Here is a 21,385-nt window from a genome sequence, read left to right on the forward strand (position 1 = left end):
GTAGACAGTACAGCGCTAGATGGACCAGGGGTCTAACTCAGTATAAAACAGTTTCCTATGTTGTTTCTATCACTTACAATGAGGGTGATTTGCAGAAACCACATATGGGTATAGGTCATATTTCCTTCTTTTCATGATAATCATGCATATGTGAGTTATGAAGGTATGAACTAATTTTTAATCAAACCCATCAGCTAGCTGTTAAAGCAAAAAGGTCAAAGTACTATAGCTGAAGTAGACAGATATTCTGGTTTATCATTCCCATTATCTCTGCCCGTTGAATTGGGGCTGATGGGAGTTGTGGTCCAAAGTTTATGGGAGGTACTATGTCTTAAGGCAGGCATAGGCAAACCCCAGCCCTCCAGATGTTTGGGACTACAATTCCCGTCATCCCTAGCTAACAGGACCAGTGGTCAGAGATGATGGGAATTGTAGTCCCAAACATCTGAAGGCCCAGAGTTTGCCTGTGCCTGTCTTAAGGCATGCCAAAGGCACAATCCTGTTTAGACAGCTGTATATGCCTATTTGTATTCCCAATGAACAGAACCCAAACAAAATTCTAGCTTCTACTGTCTCAAAACCTTGGCTACTTTAAATCAACAAAACTATCACAATTATATTATTTTCATATCAGTCTGTTATAAAGGAAGATTAAATAATCAAAAGAGAGCTTTATTGTATAGTTACTACAAATCTTAAAAGAGAAAAGTGCTAGTGACAGGATTGCTTCTACATTGGTCCTTAAAGCTTTCACCCTGGTGCTAAAACTAACATAAACCTAAAATATGGAAAATGATAACAGAACTTTACAATTTGGTTTTCTTAATCTGAAGGCCAAACAGAAGTGGCTTCATTTTTTGGTGGTATGTGTTTATGAGCATGTGGTAAATAAAATTGGAGGGAAAATTTATGGTATAAAAAAACCTTCATACAGATATCGTCTACAATGCACATCAAAATAAATCCAGCTGCTGCCGCTGAAGTCAATTCTGGCAAGTGCAACACCAACTCCCCAGATCTGCTCCAGACAGTTGGAAGAACCCCCAGAAAGGGGAGAGGGGAGTTTGTTCCGTCAGCACAAGCATTTCTGCTTGCCCCGTGGAGTAATTTCCTTAGTGCAATGTTGAATATAACTGAAGAGGGTCAAAACCAGACAGATGCCGTTTGAGGCGAGTAGCAGCCAGATCCTATATGACAAGTATTAAACTACAGACCAGGTTGTAGAACAGCTCCCTTTAGCAAACTCTTGATGGCCCACCTACTCTTGAGTTGTGCTGCAGACAGTTCTAGCAACTCTATTTCAGTCTCACCAATTTCATTTTAAAAAGCTTACACAGAAGTAGTAATCAATATTTAGTTATCAATATTTATTGGAAGATACAATTCAAAAGCTAAAATCACCTCAGCATGGTACTCCCAGCAAAGATGGACCTATACTATGTATGGAGTTCACCGGACTCAAGGCAGCAAGAGCAGCACCCTCTGGGTCCTTCGAAAGCAGGGCAAGCCTTCAGACTGGCTGGATCTCTGGCCAGCAATTAGCAGTGTCATATGTTTTGTCAGAGCAGTATCCCTCCCACCATGCATCAGTATAAGCTGAGCTCAAGGCCTGACGATAACTCTCACATTTTGAGCACTACAGAGTACATTACCACAAAGCTCTCAATTGAAGTTTAATATATTTTGCTCCAAGCATCTGCAGTGGAAGGGAACTGGTACAGAGTTCTAGAAAATAATTTTACTTCCCTCTTTTAAACTTTGATGTTAGTGCACCACCGCCCCTGGCTTTCTTCCTGGCAGATCCCTTGGGTTCTGGCTCTTTGCGTTTGGCTGAAGTGATGGAGCCAGTAACCTTAAAGAAGTCATCTAATCGGCCCTGAGTACTGCCCTGGCGACTCTTGTTCAGCCTCTTGACCCCGTTGCGTATTCTTTCTTCGTTGAACTGCTTCTCCCCGCACAAGAAGTTGACCAGCTCTTCCTCATCTGGTTCGTTCCACTTCAGATCCACAGCTTCGGGGTCGACAACTTCAGGTTCCAGGAAGAGCAGCTGGGCCTCCTTGTGCAGCCAGTTCTCAGGCACAGAATACTTCTTGGCGTCTATTTGCTGGAGTATCTTTTCTATGCTCTTGTGCTGCTTGATCAGCTCCACGGCCCGCTTCGGCCCAATGCCGCGGATGCTCTCGCAGTAGTCGCAGCCCAGCAGTATGCAAAGGTCCACAAACTCCTTCTGCGTGAGGCTCAAATCCTGAAGGATGCGGCTCAGGTGGAATTCCTGAATCGGCAGCTTCTTTGCCTCACTGGCTGTAAGATGCCGCATCAGCACAGGGCTACCAAAGGTCAAGCAATCCATATCCTCAGTAGCAGCTGCATAGACCTTGCTCGCTTTCACCAGTGCAGCACAGCTAGCTTCAGCCTCGCCAGGTGCGTCAACGTAAGGGATGCCCATCAAGGTCAGCAGCTTCTTGCACTCATCGTTGTGCTGCTTGGTCACCTTCACTAACCTCTTGCTGAACTTTTCTACATTTTCCTCCTCACCTGCCTCTTTGGCCTCTTGCAACTGCTTCTCCGCTTCAGCTCGGCGCTCGGTACGTTTGGCTAGTTCCCCCGATTTCAACTGTGGGGGCTTGCCATCAAAGACATAGACAGGCTTGATGCCATTTTCCACCATGCGGATAGTGCGGTAGAACATCCCCATCAGGTGGCTTGTGGTTTCGCCTTCTTCATTCTGCAGCATGTCAGCTCCCTGCCTTACAGCAATGAGGAACTGGTAAATACTCATAGACGCATCAATGGCCACCTTCCGGCCAAAGTAACTCTTAATGTCATTCTCTCGAATGGCACCAGGAGCTATATCGGCAATCAGCTTGGCCAAACCATGGATTCCCATCCTGGTAACTCAGCTCCAGTTGCAGTCTGCTTCTGTGATGATACAACACGGGAGAAACCTAGAAAGTAAAACAGAAGGTGTGAACTGATGATTTAAAATGACAAGAAGGCAAAATGTTCAGCTGTTGGATCAAGGTATAATTTTTCCTACCAATCTAAATTACCATGTAGTGGTTATTATTTTGATGAACAACAACAACAACAACTTATTTATTGCTTTACACTGAAACCTCAAGGCAACATACAGCAAAATTGTAATAAACTATAAATACACTATAAATAGGTTACAAAAACTATGCTCACTAATCAATTTTGTACAGACTCCAGAGAAAGAAGTGCAAATTACAAATAAGGTAAGGAATTTATTCTTTTTTCCAATTTATATCTTGCTCTTCCTCTCAAAGGAATGTAAATTACATTCATATGCCACCCTTATTCTGCCATAGAACCCCATGGAAACCAAATGGGACACAGAGGTACATCACATCAACTGAGGAATGAAACCTGGGACTGGAATGACTGACTGTATCTGGGACTAGAATTAAAGGTCCAGGGTCTGTCATTGCTATTCTCCATTATTTCTTCCCGCCCACTGTTAATGTGACCTATTGCTGCAACACATCTAATTCTCTCTTAGGATCCGGGGGGGGGGGCGCTAGGGGCACCTTGGAAGATGGCCGACAATACCATCGCTCCAGCGCACACAAGGTAATTAAGGGGCTGAAGATGGGAGTAAATCAGCCTCCCAAATTCTTCCCGGTGGAAGGGAAGATGCAGCCTAGTCCGCGGTTGCCCATAAATCACCCCCAAGTTCGAAAGAAGGAGGGGGTGAGGGCACTGGGCGGAAAGCCCTCATGTGAGTTCGGATCTCCCGGACACTGTCTCTGGGAGCGACTCTAGCTGCATTACTTAAGATAAAAAATTGGATATAAAAAGTTATTGCACATGCTTCGAGTGAAGAAAAGGGTATGTTAGCTGCTAATTAAACCTGCCACTGAGAAGTTAAGAGTGATGGAATGGACTGGACAGAAGATAACATCAAAGAATAACATCTATGCCGGTATGTTGAAACGGAACGGAAAGGGGGGGGGCTTTTCCTTTTTTTATTACAATATTACCTAACAATCCCTTCCCTAGAAGAACCGTCATACGACTTATAACAAGTGAGATTGGAAAATAAACTGTGTGGAAACAAAAATCTCAACTAAAGCCTTTGTTTTTTGAAAGATCTGGAAAGAAAATAAAGGGCTCCCTTGTGACGCAGTTTTTAACCGGGATCCGCCATTATGAGACAGACTAGGTTGCGAGATTAATAGGCACAGGGGGAGGCGAGCCATTACTCTGTTATCATGTTTGTATTCTAAGTTTGACTTGGCGAAATCTTCTCTGGAAAGTCTAATTTATGATGCAACCTGTCTGGGAAAATTGATGAGCAAACGCCTAGATTTTATTTCATCGGAACTGAGAATGATGGTGTCTGCCACCCGAGGAGGACTTTTGGATCAGTGTGTGAGAATTTATTGCAAACAAAAGACTTACCAGCTTTTTTTTAAAAAGGGAGAGCCTTACAAAGTTCACACAGAAGCATAATATTGCTTACTTTAACTCGCCTGTGGAAACAACTCAGAGACTAGTAAGAAGAAAAAGGATAACAACAAGAAGATTGAAAGATGGGACTGGTAAACACTAAAAGATCAGAAATATGAGATGACTGGACCCTTACTGAACTCGAAGCATGGGAATCCCCAACAAAAAATTATAATTTGGCAAAATATTTGGACTTTATGATATGTATTGGTATAATTTGTAATAATTAATGTGATATGATTGGATTGTTAAATGGAAAACTTAATAAAAAATATTTTTTTAAAAAAAAAATCTCTCTCTGGATCCATCTCTTGCTTTAATTGAATGGAGTCACATCACGGTTCAACTGGCATCATGGTCCCTATTATTTCCAATGGGCATTAAAGCAGTTCAACCCCTGCCCGCTTCATATGTCCCAGCTGCAACAATACATGTATAATAATAATAATAATAATAATAATAATAATAATAATAATAATTTCTTATTTATACCCTGCCCAGCTGGCTGGGTTTCCCCAGCCACTCTGGGCAGCTTCCAACACAATACAGTGGTACCTTGGGTTAAGTACTTAATTCGTTCCGGTGGTCCGTTCTTAACCTGAAACTGTTCTTAACCTGAAGCACCACTTTAGCTAATGGGGCCTCCTGCTGCAGCTGCGTCGCCGGAGCACGATTTCTGTTCTCATCCTGAAGCAAAGTTCTTAACCTGAAGCACTATTTCTGGGTTAGCGGAGTCTGTAACCTGAAGCGTATGTAACCCGAGGTACCACTGTATTAAAATACAGCAACGTATCCCCCCCATATAGGTCTAAGCTGGCGCTGTAACTCTCCTCCAAGGGCTTGACTTCACCCCCGACAGCGCACTCTTCCACTGTCTCCCGAGACCTGAACTCCGTGGGACTGACCTCCGAGTGGACCCTGAGAGCCGGCCTACGCCGCCCGCCCAGCTGTCCCGCACTGAATGTAATGGGGCTGCTGCATCAATCTCCCGCCTTCGCCCTTCCTTCCACGCCTGCGGGGCAGGTTTCTGCCAGGGGCCGTGGCAGGGCGAAGGGGGAACGCGGCTCCCTCCCACCCAGCCGGCCCTTTCCTCCGCCACCTCCCCCCTCCCAGCCACGCAGAACGCGCGAGGGGCTGGTATTTGGGGTACCTTCCACTGCCACCTGCTCCCTCGCAGCCACGCGCGACGGAAGAGCCGGCTGAGGACTCGCCTAAGCCAATCAGCGCCTCCCTTTTGGCGCCTTCTGAATCCCGCGCTCAGAGCATCAAAGAAGGCAGGGCGGGCGAGACGCCTGTTGGCTTCTGGGAAACGTAGTCCACGCGCTCACCGGCTTTTCCTGATGGCCCGCTTCAGAGGTCTGAACGGACCACAATTCCCAGCAGGCCGTGCATGCGTGAGGCCTCTATCCCTCCTCCTTCTTCGTCCGGAGGGGGGGGGAGATGACACTCGTACTTCCGGCAGGGAAAGGGCTGAGCCTGCGCCGGAAGAAGAGACGTGTCCTTCCGCCACCTGTGAGGAGAAGCCACGGGAATCGCCGGACAGAGCCATGGTGAGGGAGCGGGCCGGCCGGAGCGGAGCCGCCCCTTTGCGCGCCTTCCCGGTGCTGCGTCTGCTCGGTTATCCCGAGAGAGCCAAGCAGGGGCGGTCGGCGGGCGCAAATGGCCCGGTTTCAATGCAGCAGAGAGGGAGGGAGGGAGAAATAAATGGTGTTTCTGTTACCACCTCATCTGTTTCCTCGCCGAGATATCTCCTTAAAATCGGGGTTGGGGAACCTGTTACCCTCCAGGTGTTTCGATAGACTCCATCTCCCATCATTCCCGGCCCTTTAGCCATGCTGGAAGGGGCTGGTGGGAGATGGAGGCCAACGCAGGTTCTTTATCTGTGTGCGTGCTATAAATACTGGTGACAATATGTTATTTCACTTCTCTCCTTCTTTCTTTCAATTTCAGGAGCTGGAGACAATGAGCAGATACACCAGTCCGGTGAACCCGGCTGTGTTTCCACACCTCACAGTGGTCCTGCTGGCCATCGGCATGTTCTTCACCGCCTGGTTCTTTGTGTATCCTCTTCCAGCCCAGAGTGGCTCTGCTGAGTGTCCAGAGGCCTGCACCAGACACATTTCAGTTGCCCACAGGGTTGTGGGGTTAGCTTTAATGAGATCTGTGGGAGGTGCTTGTACCTTTGCTTATTTTTAAAAGGGTGGGGAAAGCTGTCTCAGCATATGTTGCTGGACTACAAAACTCCCACCATCCCTTACCATTCGCCATGCTGGTTGAGGCTGATGGTGACCAACAGCATCTAGGGTGCAGCTGGTTCTGCATTACTGTTTTAAATTATTTTCAGGCCTTCATTTAGCAAAACGATTATGATGATGTACCATAAGGGTAATAAGATGCATATAAGCAAATGAAGGGGAGTAGAAAGTCAGCATAAATATTAAGCAAAAGATTTATAAATATTATGCAGTAAGTTACTATTGCTTCTTAAAAGTTCAGACAAATAAAAATGCCTGTGTCTGGCAGCAGACTGAAAGCAAAATTGGCACCAGGTGATTGTCTTAAGGGCATTTCCATGTTGCACAAAAAAGAGCCTATTTTAGTGTCTGGACTGGGAAACTCTTTCATTTAGTGTCTTCTAATTTTGGTGACTGATGTTTAATGGCATCAGATCTTTCTTTGATACTGTTCCTGATGCTGTGGGATAGTTGCTATCTTTTTCCTGAAATTTCATTTAATTAATTTTATTCCTTGTATGCAGTTTGTCACACTGCAATTAAACAAGAATTTTTTTCTGTTATGTTTTCTTGCTTAATTTTTGCATGCTGGGGCAGCTGAGAGGATGACAACCCTGTTAAACAAAAATGTCATGACCTTTTGCAAAAGTGTTGGTTTTTCATTGTGTATTGCTGGGGCTTTCTCCACTCTTCAGTCTCTGGTTTACTACTTTAACTAGTATTTCAGATATGAAGTGACCTCGACCAAGTACACCCGGGACATTTACAAGGAACTGCTCATCTCTCTGGTTGCTTCACTCTTTATGGGCTTTGGAGTACTCTTCTTACTGCTATGGGTTGGAATCTATGTGTAACAAAGTCAGGAGCTTTCTCAGGTAAGAAATTAATACCTGATTCCACAATGAGAGTTTTTTGGAACAAATTTGAGGGAATTTCCCAGAAAATATTAGGATTGAATTGTTAATTTGGTTTAAATGTTATATTGAAATAACATTCAGAGTTTCAGTTTGGTATTCACTTTGTTGGAAAATGTGCAACTATTTTAAGACTTCCATACTTCCATACAATCATTTATATTGTAAGGGGGAGAAATGAAGGCAATGGAAATTTTTGAGATACTAAACATGGCTAAACATGTTTTGGGCAGGGGCAGGTTCTTTGGCAGAACAACCGCTGCTATGGGCAGGGCAGGTGGTGGTGAGGAGTTCCCCCTCCTGTTGGAAAAATAGCTATGCCAGCCCCAGAGCTAGATAGTGTGGAGCCAATTTTGCAGGCATGTCAGGGGAGTGAGGGAGCTTTGGATTCTGCAGATCTATTGCTACTACCACCACCTCCAATGCCTTATTTTTCCCACAACTGCCAGAATATCGCTGGCTGTAAATCTGTTATGGCAGAGCTTTACTCAGGAGTATCCAGTGGGTAGATGTTGCCATGCCGGCAGTGCAGTAAGACCCACACTGCTTCTTAAGGCCCCTCAGCCTGTCTTTGGCTGGCTAAAGGACTGCAATAATCCAAAGACATGTTAGGGATCTCTATTATTATGTGTGCATTCATACTTCCCAGAAGCAGCTGCTTTGCAACTTTTTAAAACTGCAAATTTGATTAGTATTGTGTCCAACAATCATGTTACTAATTTGTCTTGCAAAACAATGAAAGTTTAGAAATGGAAAGTTCTCTGTGGGAGGAAAAATTATAGAAAAATGTATTCCCCAGGTCACCGAGCAGGATATAGATATAGGGTGCACACACCATATAGTAAGCTGTCTGGTGCTTATTTAATAGTTCTATTTTAATGTGTAGAGTTCTGGCTTTTCTGAAGCTGAGTTTTTACCAGGCATGCTTGTGAATATAGACAAAGCCTTGTGTAGCATATTGCAACTACTTCACAAAGGATGTAGCAGGTATAAAAATGATGTGAACCTATCGGCATCTGCACAGTAAAATACAGTTGCTGAGCCTCTCTCTCTTAGTGCTCTTCGAACTGCAACATGTGCAATAGTGAGCAGTTTTGTATCAGGTAGTTGCATTTGTCTGCCCCTTGCCGTTAGTCACAACAATCTAAATTTAAAAAGCAAGAATGAAAGGCACAAATTATGAGGACAACTTCCCAGGCACATAGAGCATAGAAACCCCTCTAATTGTCAAGGCCTTGTTTGGCTCCCCTGCTTGTATGTTTCCGTTTCGGACAGCAATATAGAAAACTATAATAGCCTGGGTACTTCAGAAAATAGTTTGATCCATTTGTTGTTTTTCCTTTCAGGTTCCAGCAGCCTTACTGAAGCTCTTTTTTATTTTTGTACGTAATGCAGCTCTTTGCAGCTTGGGTCTGCATAATCTTGATATATGGTTATAGCCCAGGGTCGCAACATCGGACCAATAAAGCTGACTCTGTGATGAGCTGAAGTTTGTGTTCTTCTTTGTTCTTTGGGTGCACTTTTCTGCTGTATATGAAGACCCATAGGCCTACACCCGCTACAGGAGAGAAGGTACAAAGCAACAGAAATTGCTCTTTGAATAGGATGGATATAGGGGACACATAGTAAGCATATGCCTGAAGGAATATTTTATCTCAACTTTTAAGAAATAAGCAATTGTGACAACAGTCAGAATTTCATGAGACTGTAAATGTTGACATATCAGACTTTCCACTGCTGTGAGCAGGCTTTCAAACCCACCTTTAAGCACAAATGAACTTTTTCTTTTGCACACACAGTATGCTGGATACCAAACAGAAAGGGGAGCAGTTGGTGCTGTGGTCTGAACCACTGAGCCTCTTGGGCTTGCTGAGCTCTTGTTGCTCTGTCCCAGCTTCTGCCGGCCTAACAGTTCAAAAACACACCAGTGCAAGTAGATAAATAAGTACCACTGTGGTGGGAAGGTAAACGGTGTTTCCATGCGCTCTGGCACTTGCCATGGTGTTCCATTGCGCCAGAAGTGATTTAGTCATACATGACCCGGAAAGCTGTCTGTGGACAAACTTTGGCTCCTTCGGCCTGAAGATAAGTGCTGCACCCCATAGACACCTTTGACTGGACTTAACTGTCCAGAGGTTCTTTACATTTACCTTTTACTACACAAAGCATCCACACTCATTTTTCTTCCCTTCTTTCTGTTCTTTACTGAGAGAGAGCCAATGGACTCAGAAGTACTGTAAATCCTACTTAGTTCAGTGGGACATATTCCCATGTAGGTAAATAAACTCATTTCAGAGTAAGTCCCACTGAATGCAGTGGGACGTATTTCTGATTAAAAAAGGCACATAGGATCACAGCTGTGGTAGGCACTAGAGCTGAGATGCTCCACTTCTGGATCAACATGCAGAAAAGGGCAGGCCACAATATTTGGGGCTCTTCAGCTTAAGGGGAAAGCCCGTTAAATAAAGATGTCTGTGTCATGAGTAATGTCTATACAATTGTGCAAAGTGGAGTGAGTGTGTGTGTGTGTGTGTGTGTGTGTATAATACAGATAGATAAATCATCTTCTCCCTACTACTTACTGTTTTGTCTCCATATTGATTTTTCCTCTCAGATTGTGGTTTAAAGAATAATCTTTAGAGATGTCAGTTCCTTTTACTGCATTGCATTAAACTGCAAAGGCTAAAATAACAAGCTGACTTGAGGACATCACTGACTCTGAGCTACCTTTAAACTACAAGAGCTGGCAACAGGCTTTAAAAATAAAAATTACTCTGGTAGTACAAATGCACTTCTTGCTTCAGAAATTCTCTTTTTACCCACAAAAAACTTAGAGCCCCTACCATAACATTACTTGTAATAATTCAGTTCTGTGAGATGGAGGAAGAAGCCATGAGCCAATCTTGGATACACAGTAGTATACTTATATATTTATTTTTATAGGTACATTTCTTATGAATAAAAGGTCTAGGTAAGCAAAACAAGAAGTAGAGGAGTTCTGGGCACCAGCACTCCAAAACAAAATATAAATACAGATCAGAAAAGCAGATGGTAGGGGGAAAAGCAACCACACATATCCTCCACCAAAGCAAAATAACAATAAAACTTCATTAATATAGTACGTACTACAGATATGACTCTGAAATTGAGGGCAATATACAGTGATTAAAGCTGTGATAGCAACATTTAAAACAAAACAAATTAGTGCTTTATCTTCCTTAAGGCTCACAGTGGTGGCACAAAACTTTTATTTACAGGCTTTGAGCTTTTTCTTTAAACAACAACAAAAAGACAAAAGGCTTATGAATTTTCCTTGGAGAACTCATTCCCAGCCCCTTGAAACAGCCAGACTTTAAAAGTTGGCTCCATATCCACCCTTGATTTTATTCTTGGCTCCCCAAATGGCTAGAGAGATATGGCTTCATGTTCCGGTTCTAAGGAAGAAGAATTTCCTCCTAGGTCAGAAGCACCGGAAGAGCTCCCTCCATCAGATGCAGGAAAACACCCAGTTGTTAATCATCCTTCTATTTGGGGAGAGTATGTAATTGGTGCAGGTAGGGAAAACATTTCCCGAGACAGGCGAGTAGCATGAAGATGCTGAGCTGGCCAGTCCAGGTGCTGTCTATGATACCAGTTCAAACATAGGCAGGTAACACCTTGCTATAGAACTCCTACTCTTTAATGCTGGTAGTCCCCTTGCCCACCCCAATACTGTGAAGCACTTTGGGATTAAAAAAAAAAGTGCTATATCGATAAAAGTAAGTAGTTGTAGCAGTTTTAAACAATAAAACCATTAAAACTGTAATGTAAAGAGTGCTACTGTTACAAAGGATTATGCATATCGGATTCTCAGCACGGATGTGAATGTACCAGTGAAAATATTTGACACATACACAGCCCTTCTCTCCAATGCCACCTGATAAGACCAGGAGAAGAAGAAAGTGATTGGTTAATTTACTTCTGATGTCACCGTGTCCCTGCTGCCCTCACCCTGATCTTGATCGGTAACAAACTGTGGATGAATGGTTTTATACATTTAATGCACTGAGGAGTGGGTAAGGGGATAGTCCGGTCAAAATGTGAATGTCCTCACCAGATTGTTTTTAACCCAGCGGTTTCTTAACCACTAGTCTAAAGACTTCTTATTGCTGGTCTGTAGAAAGGAGTCTGCATAAGCCTCCTGCTGCTGCTCAGGAGGAGAGCACCAAAACAGTGAGCCACCAGGCCTAAGATGCCTCTCAGTCATTAAGCAACAGATCCTTCCTCCTCTATGAGCTGCTTCTTGCAGGGTGGTTTCTTCCCACTGCTGGAGTGTCCTAGGAAGCCCCAAAGGCCATGTTTGTTCTGCAGCTCCTCCCCACACCGTTTGGGTTGGTGATACAGGGAGGAGCTCCGGCACAAGCACCTCCAGTGGAGCACCAGATTCTCCCTTTGCTGGGAAGTGTGATGGGAGGAGAGGCTCCATTTTGGCTCCCATTCTGCTGGAGTTAAAAAAAAAAAAATCAAAAAATCAGCCTACAAGGAAAAAACAGGCAATTGGCACATGGGCCACAGAACACGGAGAGGAAGAGCAGCCTCTTGTTGCTGGAAAATTGGAGCGTTGCCAGCCCCTGCAAGATCCTGACTTTCTAATACCAAGTTGAGAAGAATTATCTGAATATTGTCCATGGCCAAGTACATTTTTTTGACACTCCGATCGTGCTCAAGAACAACTGTGCTCTAGCTGGGGGCACTGCTGGATGCCTGCATGGTGAAGAGTCTTTTGGTACTGAACCTCCATGGATGATCAAAGCACATGCTTTGTGGACAAAGTAAGAAAGACCCCCGACAAATAACTCAGCAGGCATGGACCAATAGGAACAGCACTAGAAGATTGTGGTGGATTTAGCTGGGTAGCACCATTGTCTCTGTGAAGTATCTGCATAACCCTGCAGGTACAGTACTTTCATATGGTAAACAAATGTTGTCCTATATAAGCCTCCTGTCTCACATGCCTTTGTCAGTTAATCTTGGGAGAGATTAAGGCAGAAGTGGGGAATGGCTTTTCAGCCTGCATTAACTTCTGTGGGCCATGTGCCAATGGTAGGCAGGGCCAGATGCAAAAGTGAGCAGAGCAATGACTGTCAATGCAGATCTCATTTGTACAGTAGGCTAATTTCCATATATACTCAGACACCTCTCTATCTTCCAGCCAGCTAAGCAAGATACCTGAAGGAGAGTCTCCATCCGCAATGTTCAGCCTAGATACTGAGGTCCAGCTCCTTGGGCTTTCTGGCGGTTCCCTCACTGCGAGATATGAGGTTACAGGGAACCAGGCACAGGGCCTTCTTAGTGGTGGTGCCCACCCTGTGGAATGCCCTCCCACCAGATGTCAAGGAAATAAACAACTATCTGACTTTTAGAAGACCTCTGAAGGCAGCCCTGCTTAGGGAAGTTTTTAATGTTTGATGTTTTATTCTGTTTTTAATTTGTTGGGAGCTGCCCAGAGTGGCTGGGGAAACCCAGCCACATGGGCAGGGTATAAATAATAAATTATTATTATAGATGCATTATTAGAGCTCAAGTACACAGTCCAACCTGGCAGAAACACTTGTGAAGCGAGGCCAGCAAGGAGTGTGTCTTGACGGGAGAGAAGGCCAAGGGGTAGCTTTTGTTAAAGTGAATCCCATCAGGTGGCAGGTAGGCAGGGCAAAGCTTTCTCAAGCATTTCCTCTAACAAATCTTATACCGGTCACTGACACTGGCTCATTACAATGATCCCCCAAAGGTTTGTGAAGGATAATGAGATCTCCCCATAGCTCAGGGGTTTTTTTTGTGTGTGTGTCTTACCTAAGAAGAAAAAGGCAATATCCTCTATCCTGGGAGGGTGGTGTGTAGATGTGTTGCAGACTAAGACTCCACAGCAATTCAATGAAGCTTAGGTTAAGATCGCCCTTTCCACCCCGTCCGCGTTGGCTCTACCAGACATGTGTTGGAGTTGCGGCAGGGGCAGAGGAAAGGGTGGGTGGGTGGGGGGAACCCACAGAAGTGGTAATTCTAAGGGTCTTCAAATGGGGCTCCCAGATACTACAGATCTGTTTAGGAGGAACATAGGAGGGGGAGAGAGAAGCAGGGGCTGTAAGGAGAAGCAAGAGTGCTTGCTTGTCAGTAACAGGCTGTTTCACAAGGGAGATTTCAACCAGTTTTGCATTACTGGCATTCAATGCAAGAACATTTTCACAAGTAACATTGAGTAACAGTGCAAACCTACACCCCTCTACCCAGAAGTAAGTCCCAACAAATTCAACGGGATTTACTGGAGAGGTAAGAGTATAGAATTGCTACGAAACAGATTTCTGCACTTCTTTCACTAGGGAGGAAACCCCTCCTTGGCTGCACTAAATGACACTAACAAATTACATGACCCAGTCTGACTGATGGGGCAAAATGAGACGTTAATAAGGGGGACCTAACTCCAAGTCTCTTATTGTGCCTGTTTGTTTCCCCTCTGTTCAGCAATGGTGCCACCTGGTGGTGAGCACTAGCAATTGCAACTACATTTCTCATATCCTTGTTCCTTGCGAAGACAGCCCGCAGCCATTATCAGATGCTATCAGTGCCCTTGTTCTGCTGGGTCTCCAATATCTTCCCCAGCCCATGCCTGTGTGCCCCTCTCGGCTGCTTCTAATGAATGGTAGTTCCTCAGTGCCAGGTGCCATTTCCCCTTATGCCCATTCATGGAATGGGCAGCATTGTAAGGAAAAGTGGCAACCGTCACTGGGCCGCCAACAGACACTGCAGACATTATCTACACATTTTTATTACTTTTATGCCACTTTTACTGTTCCAGCTCCCTTCAAAGAATCCTGTGAATCATAGCTTACTGGGGGTGCTGAAAAATTTATGTGAGAACTCCCCAAGCAGAACTATGGTTTCCAGAGTTCTCTGGGCAAAGGGGTTGACTATTAAATCTGTAATATGAGCTGAGAGCAGCAAATGTGAAATTGGTGATAACTGGGGATGGGGGCGGGCGGGCCTGCTTACCTGGGCAATTTCATTACTACTAATAAAATGGCAGATCCATCCAGGAATGCAGGCACCAATACACATTTCACCAACACAGAGATAAACCCAGCCACCATCATAAAGTGGATTCCTACCTTAACACAGTTGTTCCTTTCAGTTTACAATAATGTGATTTAAAAACCATCAGTGCTTGGCCATTAGAATTAAACCAAAGGCAAGTATGTTTATATCTGTGGATTTGCAGATTGATAACCTGATTCAGAATATATGAGCAGTCCTAGCAGCTAACCATTTTGCTTCTTATCTTTCGCATCCCTGTCCTCTCATCTTCCCTAAGTTGCTGTTCACACTCTTGCACAGAAATCTAAATAACCCGTTTTACAAAAAACAAAAACAGAGCTTGACTGAGTTGGCCTGTCCTTCCTTCCTCTGAATGGAAGTTAAAGGCCTGAAACGCTGGATGGTTGTGCTTGTGCATTTGTCTTAACTCCTTGCGCTTCCCCGATTCAAAATGGGGGCGCAGGCTGGTGCCCAGTGACAGCCTGCTTTGGTTTCCTATGAGAGACAAGTGGATCAATAATCAAACAAGCTGATCTTGTGTGGAGGGGGAGGGGGAAAGATCAGTGGTTTAGCAAGTTAACACCTTGTAACAGTAAGTTACCCAAAATACACCCAAAATATTCTTAAGAATGCCAAGGAGGCTTAAGGTCTGGAGTGAAAAAAATGTTCTGTTTGTTGCCTGACAAGTGACCCCTTGGGGATCAAAACACTTTTCAGTCTGGATATACGTTTAGTGTAGGGTAGATCTCTTCTGCTGGCCTCCCTCTTCAACTTCAGGGATGGTCTCCTGCTGAGCAAGGGCCGTGCCATGTGCTTGTTGGGCTGAAAGGCATTTTTTGCTGCTCTGAATGTATGGGCCTCGGGAGGAGCCCTAGGATGCCAATGCATATTATATCAGTCCAGAGGCAAAGCTCAGACACTGCTTTCATCAAGTAGATTTGAGCTTGCTTCTTCAGAAGCGTATTTATCCAATCCTGAAAAAAGGCACATTGGGAATAAAACTAGCCTGCCTGAGAGTTGTTTTTGTGAGGTTACTGAGGTCTTCTCTCCCTGGAATGTAACTATATGGCGAGAGAGAGAGGGAGGGGGGAAGCCAGAGGCAAATTCCATTGGTTGCTGCTGTTTGAAACGACTGGTCATTTGTGTGTTCCAGTGTCACCAGGACTTCTGCAGAGCATAAGTTAAAGAGAGAAGAGGCTAGCTGCCAGCCAGAAGGTCAGAAACTCCAGTGTATGACTTGCAAACACAGCCAGGCAGAATATTCCTTTTACAGAAAGAATTCCAGTGTTTCAGCTTTAGAGAAGGACTCCCAGCGTCATCATTGAGAAACGCCAGTGTCTAAGAAAGCCGCTTCGTTGGCTCTCTGGGTGCTGAGATCTCTTCCCAGCTGAACGGTATTTTGTAGTTCTGAGGTGCCCAAAGACATTGAACCCTGGCATGGCTCCAGTGTAGAACTTTCAAATCCAGTGTAAAAATGAGGAAAAAGAAGGAATGTCGATGTCTCTACAACAAGTAAGGCCTTTGGAGGACTGAATGACAAGCATCTGGCATGTCAAGGGCGAAAAAGATGCCTCAGTATTTCCATGTTTTGCTTGCTAGTGGCATCGTTCCCCCAAAGTTGTTTGGCATTCTAATGTTGATATTCCACCGCAGGGTGGGGTGGGGGAGAACCACACCAGCTGATGACAGAGGCAACAGGATAGGACTTGGGGGCTCATAGGAGGGAACATCCAGTCTAATGAGCCTTGTGGGCCCATTTCAGTTCCAGTCCAAGGGCAGTGGTGCTCCCGAGACTCACTCACACAGCCAGTAGAATTGGAAGTAATAGTCAGTGAAGAGAGAGCCCATCTGCTCCACAGCAGTACTGCAGTTTGCTTGGCCCTGTGATGAGATTGGGAGGAAGAAAAAGAAGGTTCAAGGGAACTGGAAACTGTCACAAAAGAACAAAGGTTAGCCAACAACAACAAGAGGCATCTCCAAGGCCCTGTGTCTGGGTGCAAACACTCAGATATTTGGGTAAGGGGAGTTTGACTAAATTTTCTGACTCGGTCATCTTTTGATATTACCGCCCCCCCCCCAGCTCTAAAGGATGAATCTAAAGGCTGTTAGGTTGGGAGAGGATATTGCAGGTACTTATACTCACAGGTTTAGCAAATCGGAAGTGATAGGTGAACTCCTGGAACGGCATCATCACCACAGGCCAATGGTATGTTACTCCCTACGGAAGAGGCAAAAGAAACCATACCTGGATTAAAACGACCTCTTTCTCTTGCCTATGCTAGAGAGAGAGCTAATGCACCGTGCTCTCTGTTCCCTCTTTGTAGTGGAAAATTGATGTGAGAGAAACAGGCAGCAAGATGCAGTACTCCACCTACCACTGCCAGGTGCTGTGCCTCTCTTGTAGCCACGGTTTGAGTGGGCAGAGAATATGGGATGGGGATACACAGAATTAAGATCTTACTGAACTGGAAAATGCAGCTTACTGAACCGTGAAGGTCAAACTACATATGACCTTAACTGTGTAGTTCTGCCCTTGTGTGGGCTTTTTTCCACAAAGAATGGTGGTAATCTGGGAAACTCAGCCAGATGGGTGGGGTAAAGGTAAAGGGACCCCTGACCATCAGGTCCAGTCGTGACCGACTCTGGGGTTGTGGCGCTCATCTCGCTTTATTGGCCGAGGGAGCTGGTGTACAACTTCCGGGTCACGTGGCCAGCATGACTAAGCTGCTTCTGGCGAACCAGAGCAGCACATGGAAACACCGTTTACCTTCCCGCCGGAGTGGTACCTATTTATCTACTTGCACTTTGACGTGCTTTCAAACTGCTAGGTTGGCAGGAGCAGGGACCGAGCAACGGGAACTCACCCCGTCGCGGGGATTCAAACCGCCGACCTTCTGATCGGCAAGTCCTAGGCTCTGTGGTTTAACCCACAGTGCCACCCAATGGGTGGGGTATAAATATATTATTATTATTATTATTATTATTATTATTATTATTATTATTATTATTATTATATCAGGGTTCTACATAGCGGTAGGGCTATTTCAGTTCTTTGCTCCCCATGCCAGCAATTGGGTGGAGGTGAAGACCTGCACTCAAGGGCATGACAGAAACATGCAGTTTAAGGTCAAATGCCGTTTGCCCCAGATTTGCTCTGAAATAAGAGACAACACTTATTCTGAAAAACATGTGGTTAAAAATGTAGACCACATGCCAAGCACTAAATAGCTGAACAAGCCAATGATGACCTGTTATGAAGATGGTTTACTTATGTATGTTTATGCATTTTTATCTCCCAGGAAAGCCTTCACATACAACCTTGACAGGTGTGCCTCTTTCTACCTCTCTCCTTTACAGCACAATGCTATACATACAGAAATTCAGTGGGCCTTACTCACAGTTCAGTGAGTAGAGGATTGCGGCCTTAAAGAGGATCCATAGGGCATTCACCCAACAGTGTGCAGAAACTAAATACACCAGTTTCCTTTTCTATTACAAGCAGCAACTTAGGGGTGCAACTGGCAAGCACCTGCCAGCCATGATACTTTGTGGTCCTACCTGGGTGCCTGCTGCATCAGAGAAGCTGTCCGCGTTCACAGTGTTGTGCTGACATGGGTTGCTGGAGGCAAAACCACAAAAATAGCCAGACACAGCAGAGGAGGCGCTGGGAGAGAGAGGAAAGGGCAGAGGAGGATGTTTAGTGGAGGCAACAAGGTTAGCAGTTTTGATACGCGACATTGTCATACTTTGGTACTCTCACCTGCAGCACCTTTAAAGACCCCCTTTTTAGTTGAGCATTCATCATAATTCATGCTCATTGTGCTATTAGAGTGGTTATACATGATTGCACCTTCAATACCATTTGCGCCTGCAAAAAAATTGCGGCGGTCATACTGCTTCATTTACAATAGGTACATGCCCCGTAATTTCCACCTAAAATTTCATACCATGGAGGTACCAGTTTTACTTTTCTTTTTAAAAATCTCATTGTTGTTACCCTATAGTGCAAGCACCTCAAAACAACCCAAAGGTGGAACAATGTGCATATCCCTCTGCCACTGAGCTAAAGCCCTTCTCCTTTGTCCTGCCTCTGTCTTCACCATGGTTCAGGGCCGTGAAAGACGTGAAAAGAAAGAGACAGATGAACACACAGCAGACAGAAGTTCCTTGCTTGTGGGTTCTTCTGCTTTCTCCACCTACAGTTCAGAGACCATGATGGAGTCCTTCTTGCTCACAACTCCCACCTGATATTCAGCTGGCTGCTGACCGTTGCAATGTCACTTGAGGCTGCACCCCTCCCCAGAGCCCCTTGTCTTCCCTGGAATTCTTACTCACTTCATCTCCAGAGTAAGATTTGTGTTCACCGAAGTAAACTTGCTGATGGGGATGCGGTATGTGATGTTCCCCGTCCTGTATGCAGAGACAGAAAACGACAGCATAACATGTAGCAGCCGCCTCTAGATGTGGAAGCTGTATCCCTCCCCATTGGAACCAGGCCATGCCGACTCCTCCAGCTCATAATCCAATGCAATCCCTGGGGAGGTATATCATGCTGGGCCCCAGCTGGGAGAACAGCCTTAGGCTGTGGAAGGCCCTTGTACCATCCAGCATTGTCCAGTATTGCCTGCTCTTGAGAGGGCAGGGACTCTCTAAAGCAGGGGTGGAGAACCTCTGACCTGGGGGCCACAAGCCATTCTATCTGGCCCCTGTGACTCTCCCCATGCCACATCCCTTTCTCCCCTGTTCATGCCCCCTCAACAGTGCAACTCTGCACCCTCACGCCTGCCTGGATTGTGTCCTTGAACTCTGATAAAATTTATTAGTTGCCTGGAGGGAGGACAGAGGGGGATGAGGGGTGTGCTCAGAAGAGAAAGTGGTCCTGCGGCTGAGAAAGTTTCCCCACTCCCACTTTAAAGGTTTTAGGCAGAGATTTGAATCTGGGACCATTTGTATGAAAAGCAGGCCCACTACCAGCAAGATCTTATCTTCCCAATAAATCCACAGTCTCTCTCACACACAGCAACTTGAGGATTCTGGTCAGAAGCATTCCACCTCAACGTGGCCTTCTGCCCGTGTCCAAACTTCCCCACTGTTCCTTTATATGAACCCACATCCGATTATGATTCCGTCACTAAACACAAAACCAGCTTACGCAAGTGGTCTTGGCGTGACAATAAAGATAATCCTGCATTTTCCCCCTGGGAGAAGCCCAGTCTCCTGAGAACTTGGCCTAACAAAGGTTATGGCAGGACAGCACTTCACCCACCTGCATTCATCACCAGCAGCACAGGCCTGAGGCGTGATGACCACGTTGCTCTCTACAAGTGATATGGACTGGAGAACAGGAGCTTTACCTGCAAGGGGGAAATCATCCATACAGGGAAGAAAGTTATTCTACATGGCAGGCAAAGCCAAGTCATGGGTGTTTGGAGAACCATCAGAGCTCCTAAGGCTATATAATACAGTCTTGTCCATCTGGTGCCCTCCAGATGTTGCTGGGCTACAACTCCCACCATCCCTGACCAGCTGCTGGGGTTCCTGAGAACTGGGAGTCCAAGAATCTATGGAAGCCACCAGGCTAGGGAACAACGCTGGAAGGGATTTCTAAGGTTGTGGAGGCAAAGATGGCCACCAACCTGGGTGGCTTTAAAAGAGAATTAGACAAATTCATGGAGGACAGGGCTATTGATGTCTACTAGCCACGCTAGTTATGCTCTGCCTCCATGGTCAGAGGCAGTATCCCAGCTGCTGGAAACTGCAGGTGCAAAGTGTGCTGCTGTGCTCAGGTCCTGAGTCAAGATCTAAATATACAGCAAACAGTCACAAGGAAAAGAGGGGATGCTTACCCTCCTGGCTTGTGCTTCCTGTGCTGGGCTCCGCAGAGTCTGATTGGCTGATGGTGCTGCGCCGCTGCCGTGTCTGCCCAGGGGAGAAGCTGTTGCGTGTTAGAGGGAGGTTGGAGATGTATTTGGACTTGCCTTGGATGTGGGTGAAGGGGGAGGATGGGCTGGCATTGGGGCTGCTGAAGCCCCGTGATCTCTCAGAGGTCTTTGGCCACTTTGTATGGGAAGTCACCTTGCCAGTGATTCCCCTCGATTTAGCTTTGATGTTGGTCACTGGCAGCAGTGACATGAGGCTTTGATCTGTGAAGGTAGAGCAATGAGAAAAGAATTATGGTTTGTGCCTTGAAATTGATGTGAGGGCAAGAATCTTCACTACTTTTTCTCCATACACCAAACTTATACCTACCCTCCCAACATTAAGTTATCATTGTACCTTATATGTTCAGGAAGTGCAAACTTCTGGAAACAATCCAATGCAAATCAGATAAAGGTATAGGAGTTAGTTAAACCTTCCATGTGGAAGCACACAGGGGGAGGAAAGGGGACAGCATTCTGTCAGGCGAGCGGAAATCCTTATTGCTAAGCTGAATTGTGTGTTCAAGACAGAATAGCGTTTACCTGTCCGGTTGTTGGTGGCTGGGGTGGTAGTCTCAGAAGCTGCATCAGAAGATACGTTGTTTGGAATGGTGTTCAGAAAAGGAGAACAGCACATGGAGAAACAAGGCGGGTCGAAACAGACTAATATGCTATGGGCAGGCAAGTCATAGAGCGATTCAGGCACATGTGTTGTGGCTGTAGGAATAATAATAATGAAAAAATACCAGCACCAATTTTATGTAGGTCAGAGTAAAATGAC

The 21,385-nt window shown here is 45.4% G+C and overlaps 3 protein-coding genes across 8 annotated transcripts in view; 1 reads left to right on the forward strand and 2 right to left on the reverse strand.

Moving 5' to 3' along the window:
* Positions 1-1,352: 1,352 nt before the first annotated feature.
* On the reverse strand, positions 1,353-5,777 carry FEN1 (flap structure-specific endonuclease 1). Its single transcript, XM_083728095.1, has 2 exons — positions 5,624-5,777; positions 1,353-2,945 (listed from the first exon to the last, which is right to left on the reverse strand). Exon 2 carries the CDS (start codon positions 2,885-2,887, stop codon positions 1,739-1,741), a length of 1,149 nt encoding a protein of 382 aa, XP_083584221.1. The 5' UTR covers positions 2,888-2,945; positions 5,624-5,777; the 3' UTR covers positions 1,353-1,738.
* Positions 5,778-5,798: 21 nt separating this feature from the next.
* TMEM258 (transmembrane protein 258) lies at positions 5,799-9,110 on the forward strand. The gene is made up of 4 exons (XM_083728101.1): positions 5,799-6,023; positions 6,424-6,533; positions 7,435-7,582; positions 8,968-9,110. Exons 1-3 carry the CDS (start codon positions 5,814-5,816, stop codon positions 7,559-7,561), a joined length of 447 nt encoding a protein of 148 aa, XP_083584227.1. The 5' UTR covers positions 5,799-5,813; the 3' UTR covers positions 7,562-7,582; positions 8,968-9,110.
* Positions 9,111-10,524: 1,414 nt separating this feature from the next.
* Positions 10,525-21,385, reverse strand: part of MYRF (myelin regulatory factor) — a 102,000-nt gene continuing 91,139 nt past the window's right edge. For all 6 annotated transcript variants that reach the window (XM_083699001.1, XM_083699002.1, XM_083699003.1 and 3 more), the window contains 7 exons: positions 21,148-21,321; positions 20,533-20,829; positions 19,953-20,040; positions 19,022-19,096; positions 18,245-18,350; positions 16,830-16,904; positions 10,525-16,567 (listed from right to left, as the gene is read on the reverse strand). In XM_083699001.1, the coding sequence (XP_083555127.1) occupies positions 16,481-16,567; positions 16,830-16,904; positions 18,245-18,350; positions 19,022-19,096; positions 19,953-20,040; positions 20,533-20,829; positions 21,148-21,321 (902 nt within the window). In that variant the 3' untranslated portion in view covers positions 10,525-16,480. The remainder of the gene's footprint in view (positions 16,568-16,829; positions 16,905-18,244; positions 18,351-19,021; positions 19,097-19,952; positions 20,041-20,532; positions 20,830-21,147; positions 21,322-21,385) is intronic.

Source organism: Podarcis gaigeae, assembly GCF_964106915.1.
Source record: "Podarcis gaigeae genome assembly, chromosome: 1".
Classification (NCBI taxonomy): Eukaryota; Metazoa; Chordata; class Lepidosauria; order Squamata; family Lacertidae; genus Podarcis; species Podarcis gaigeae.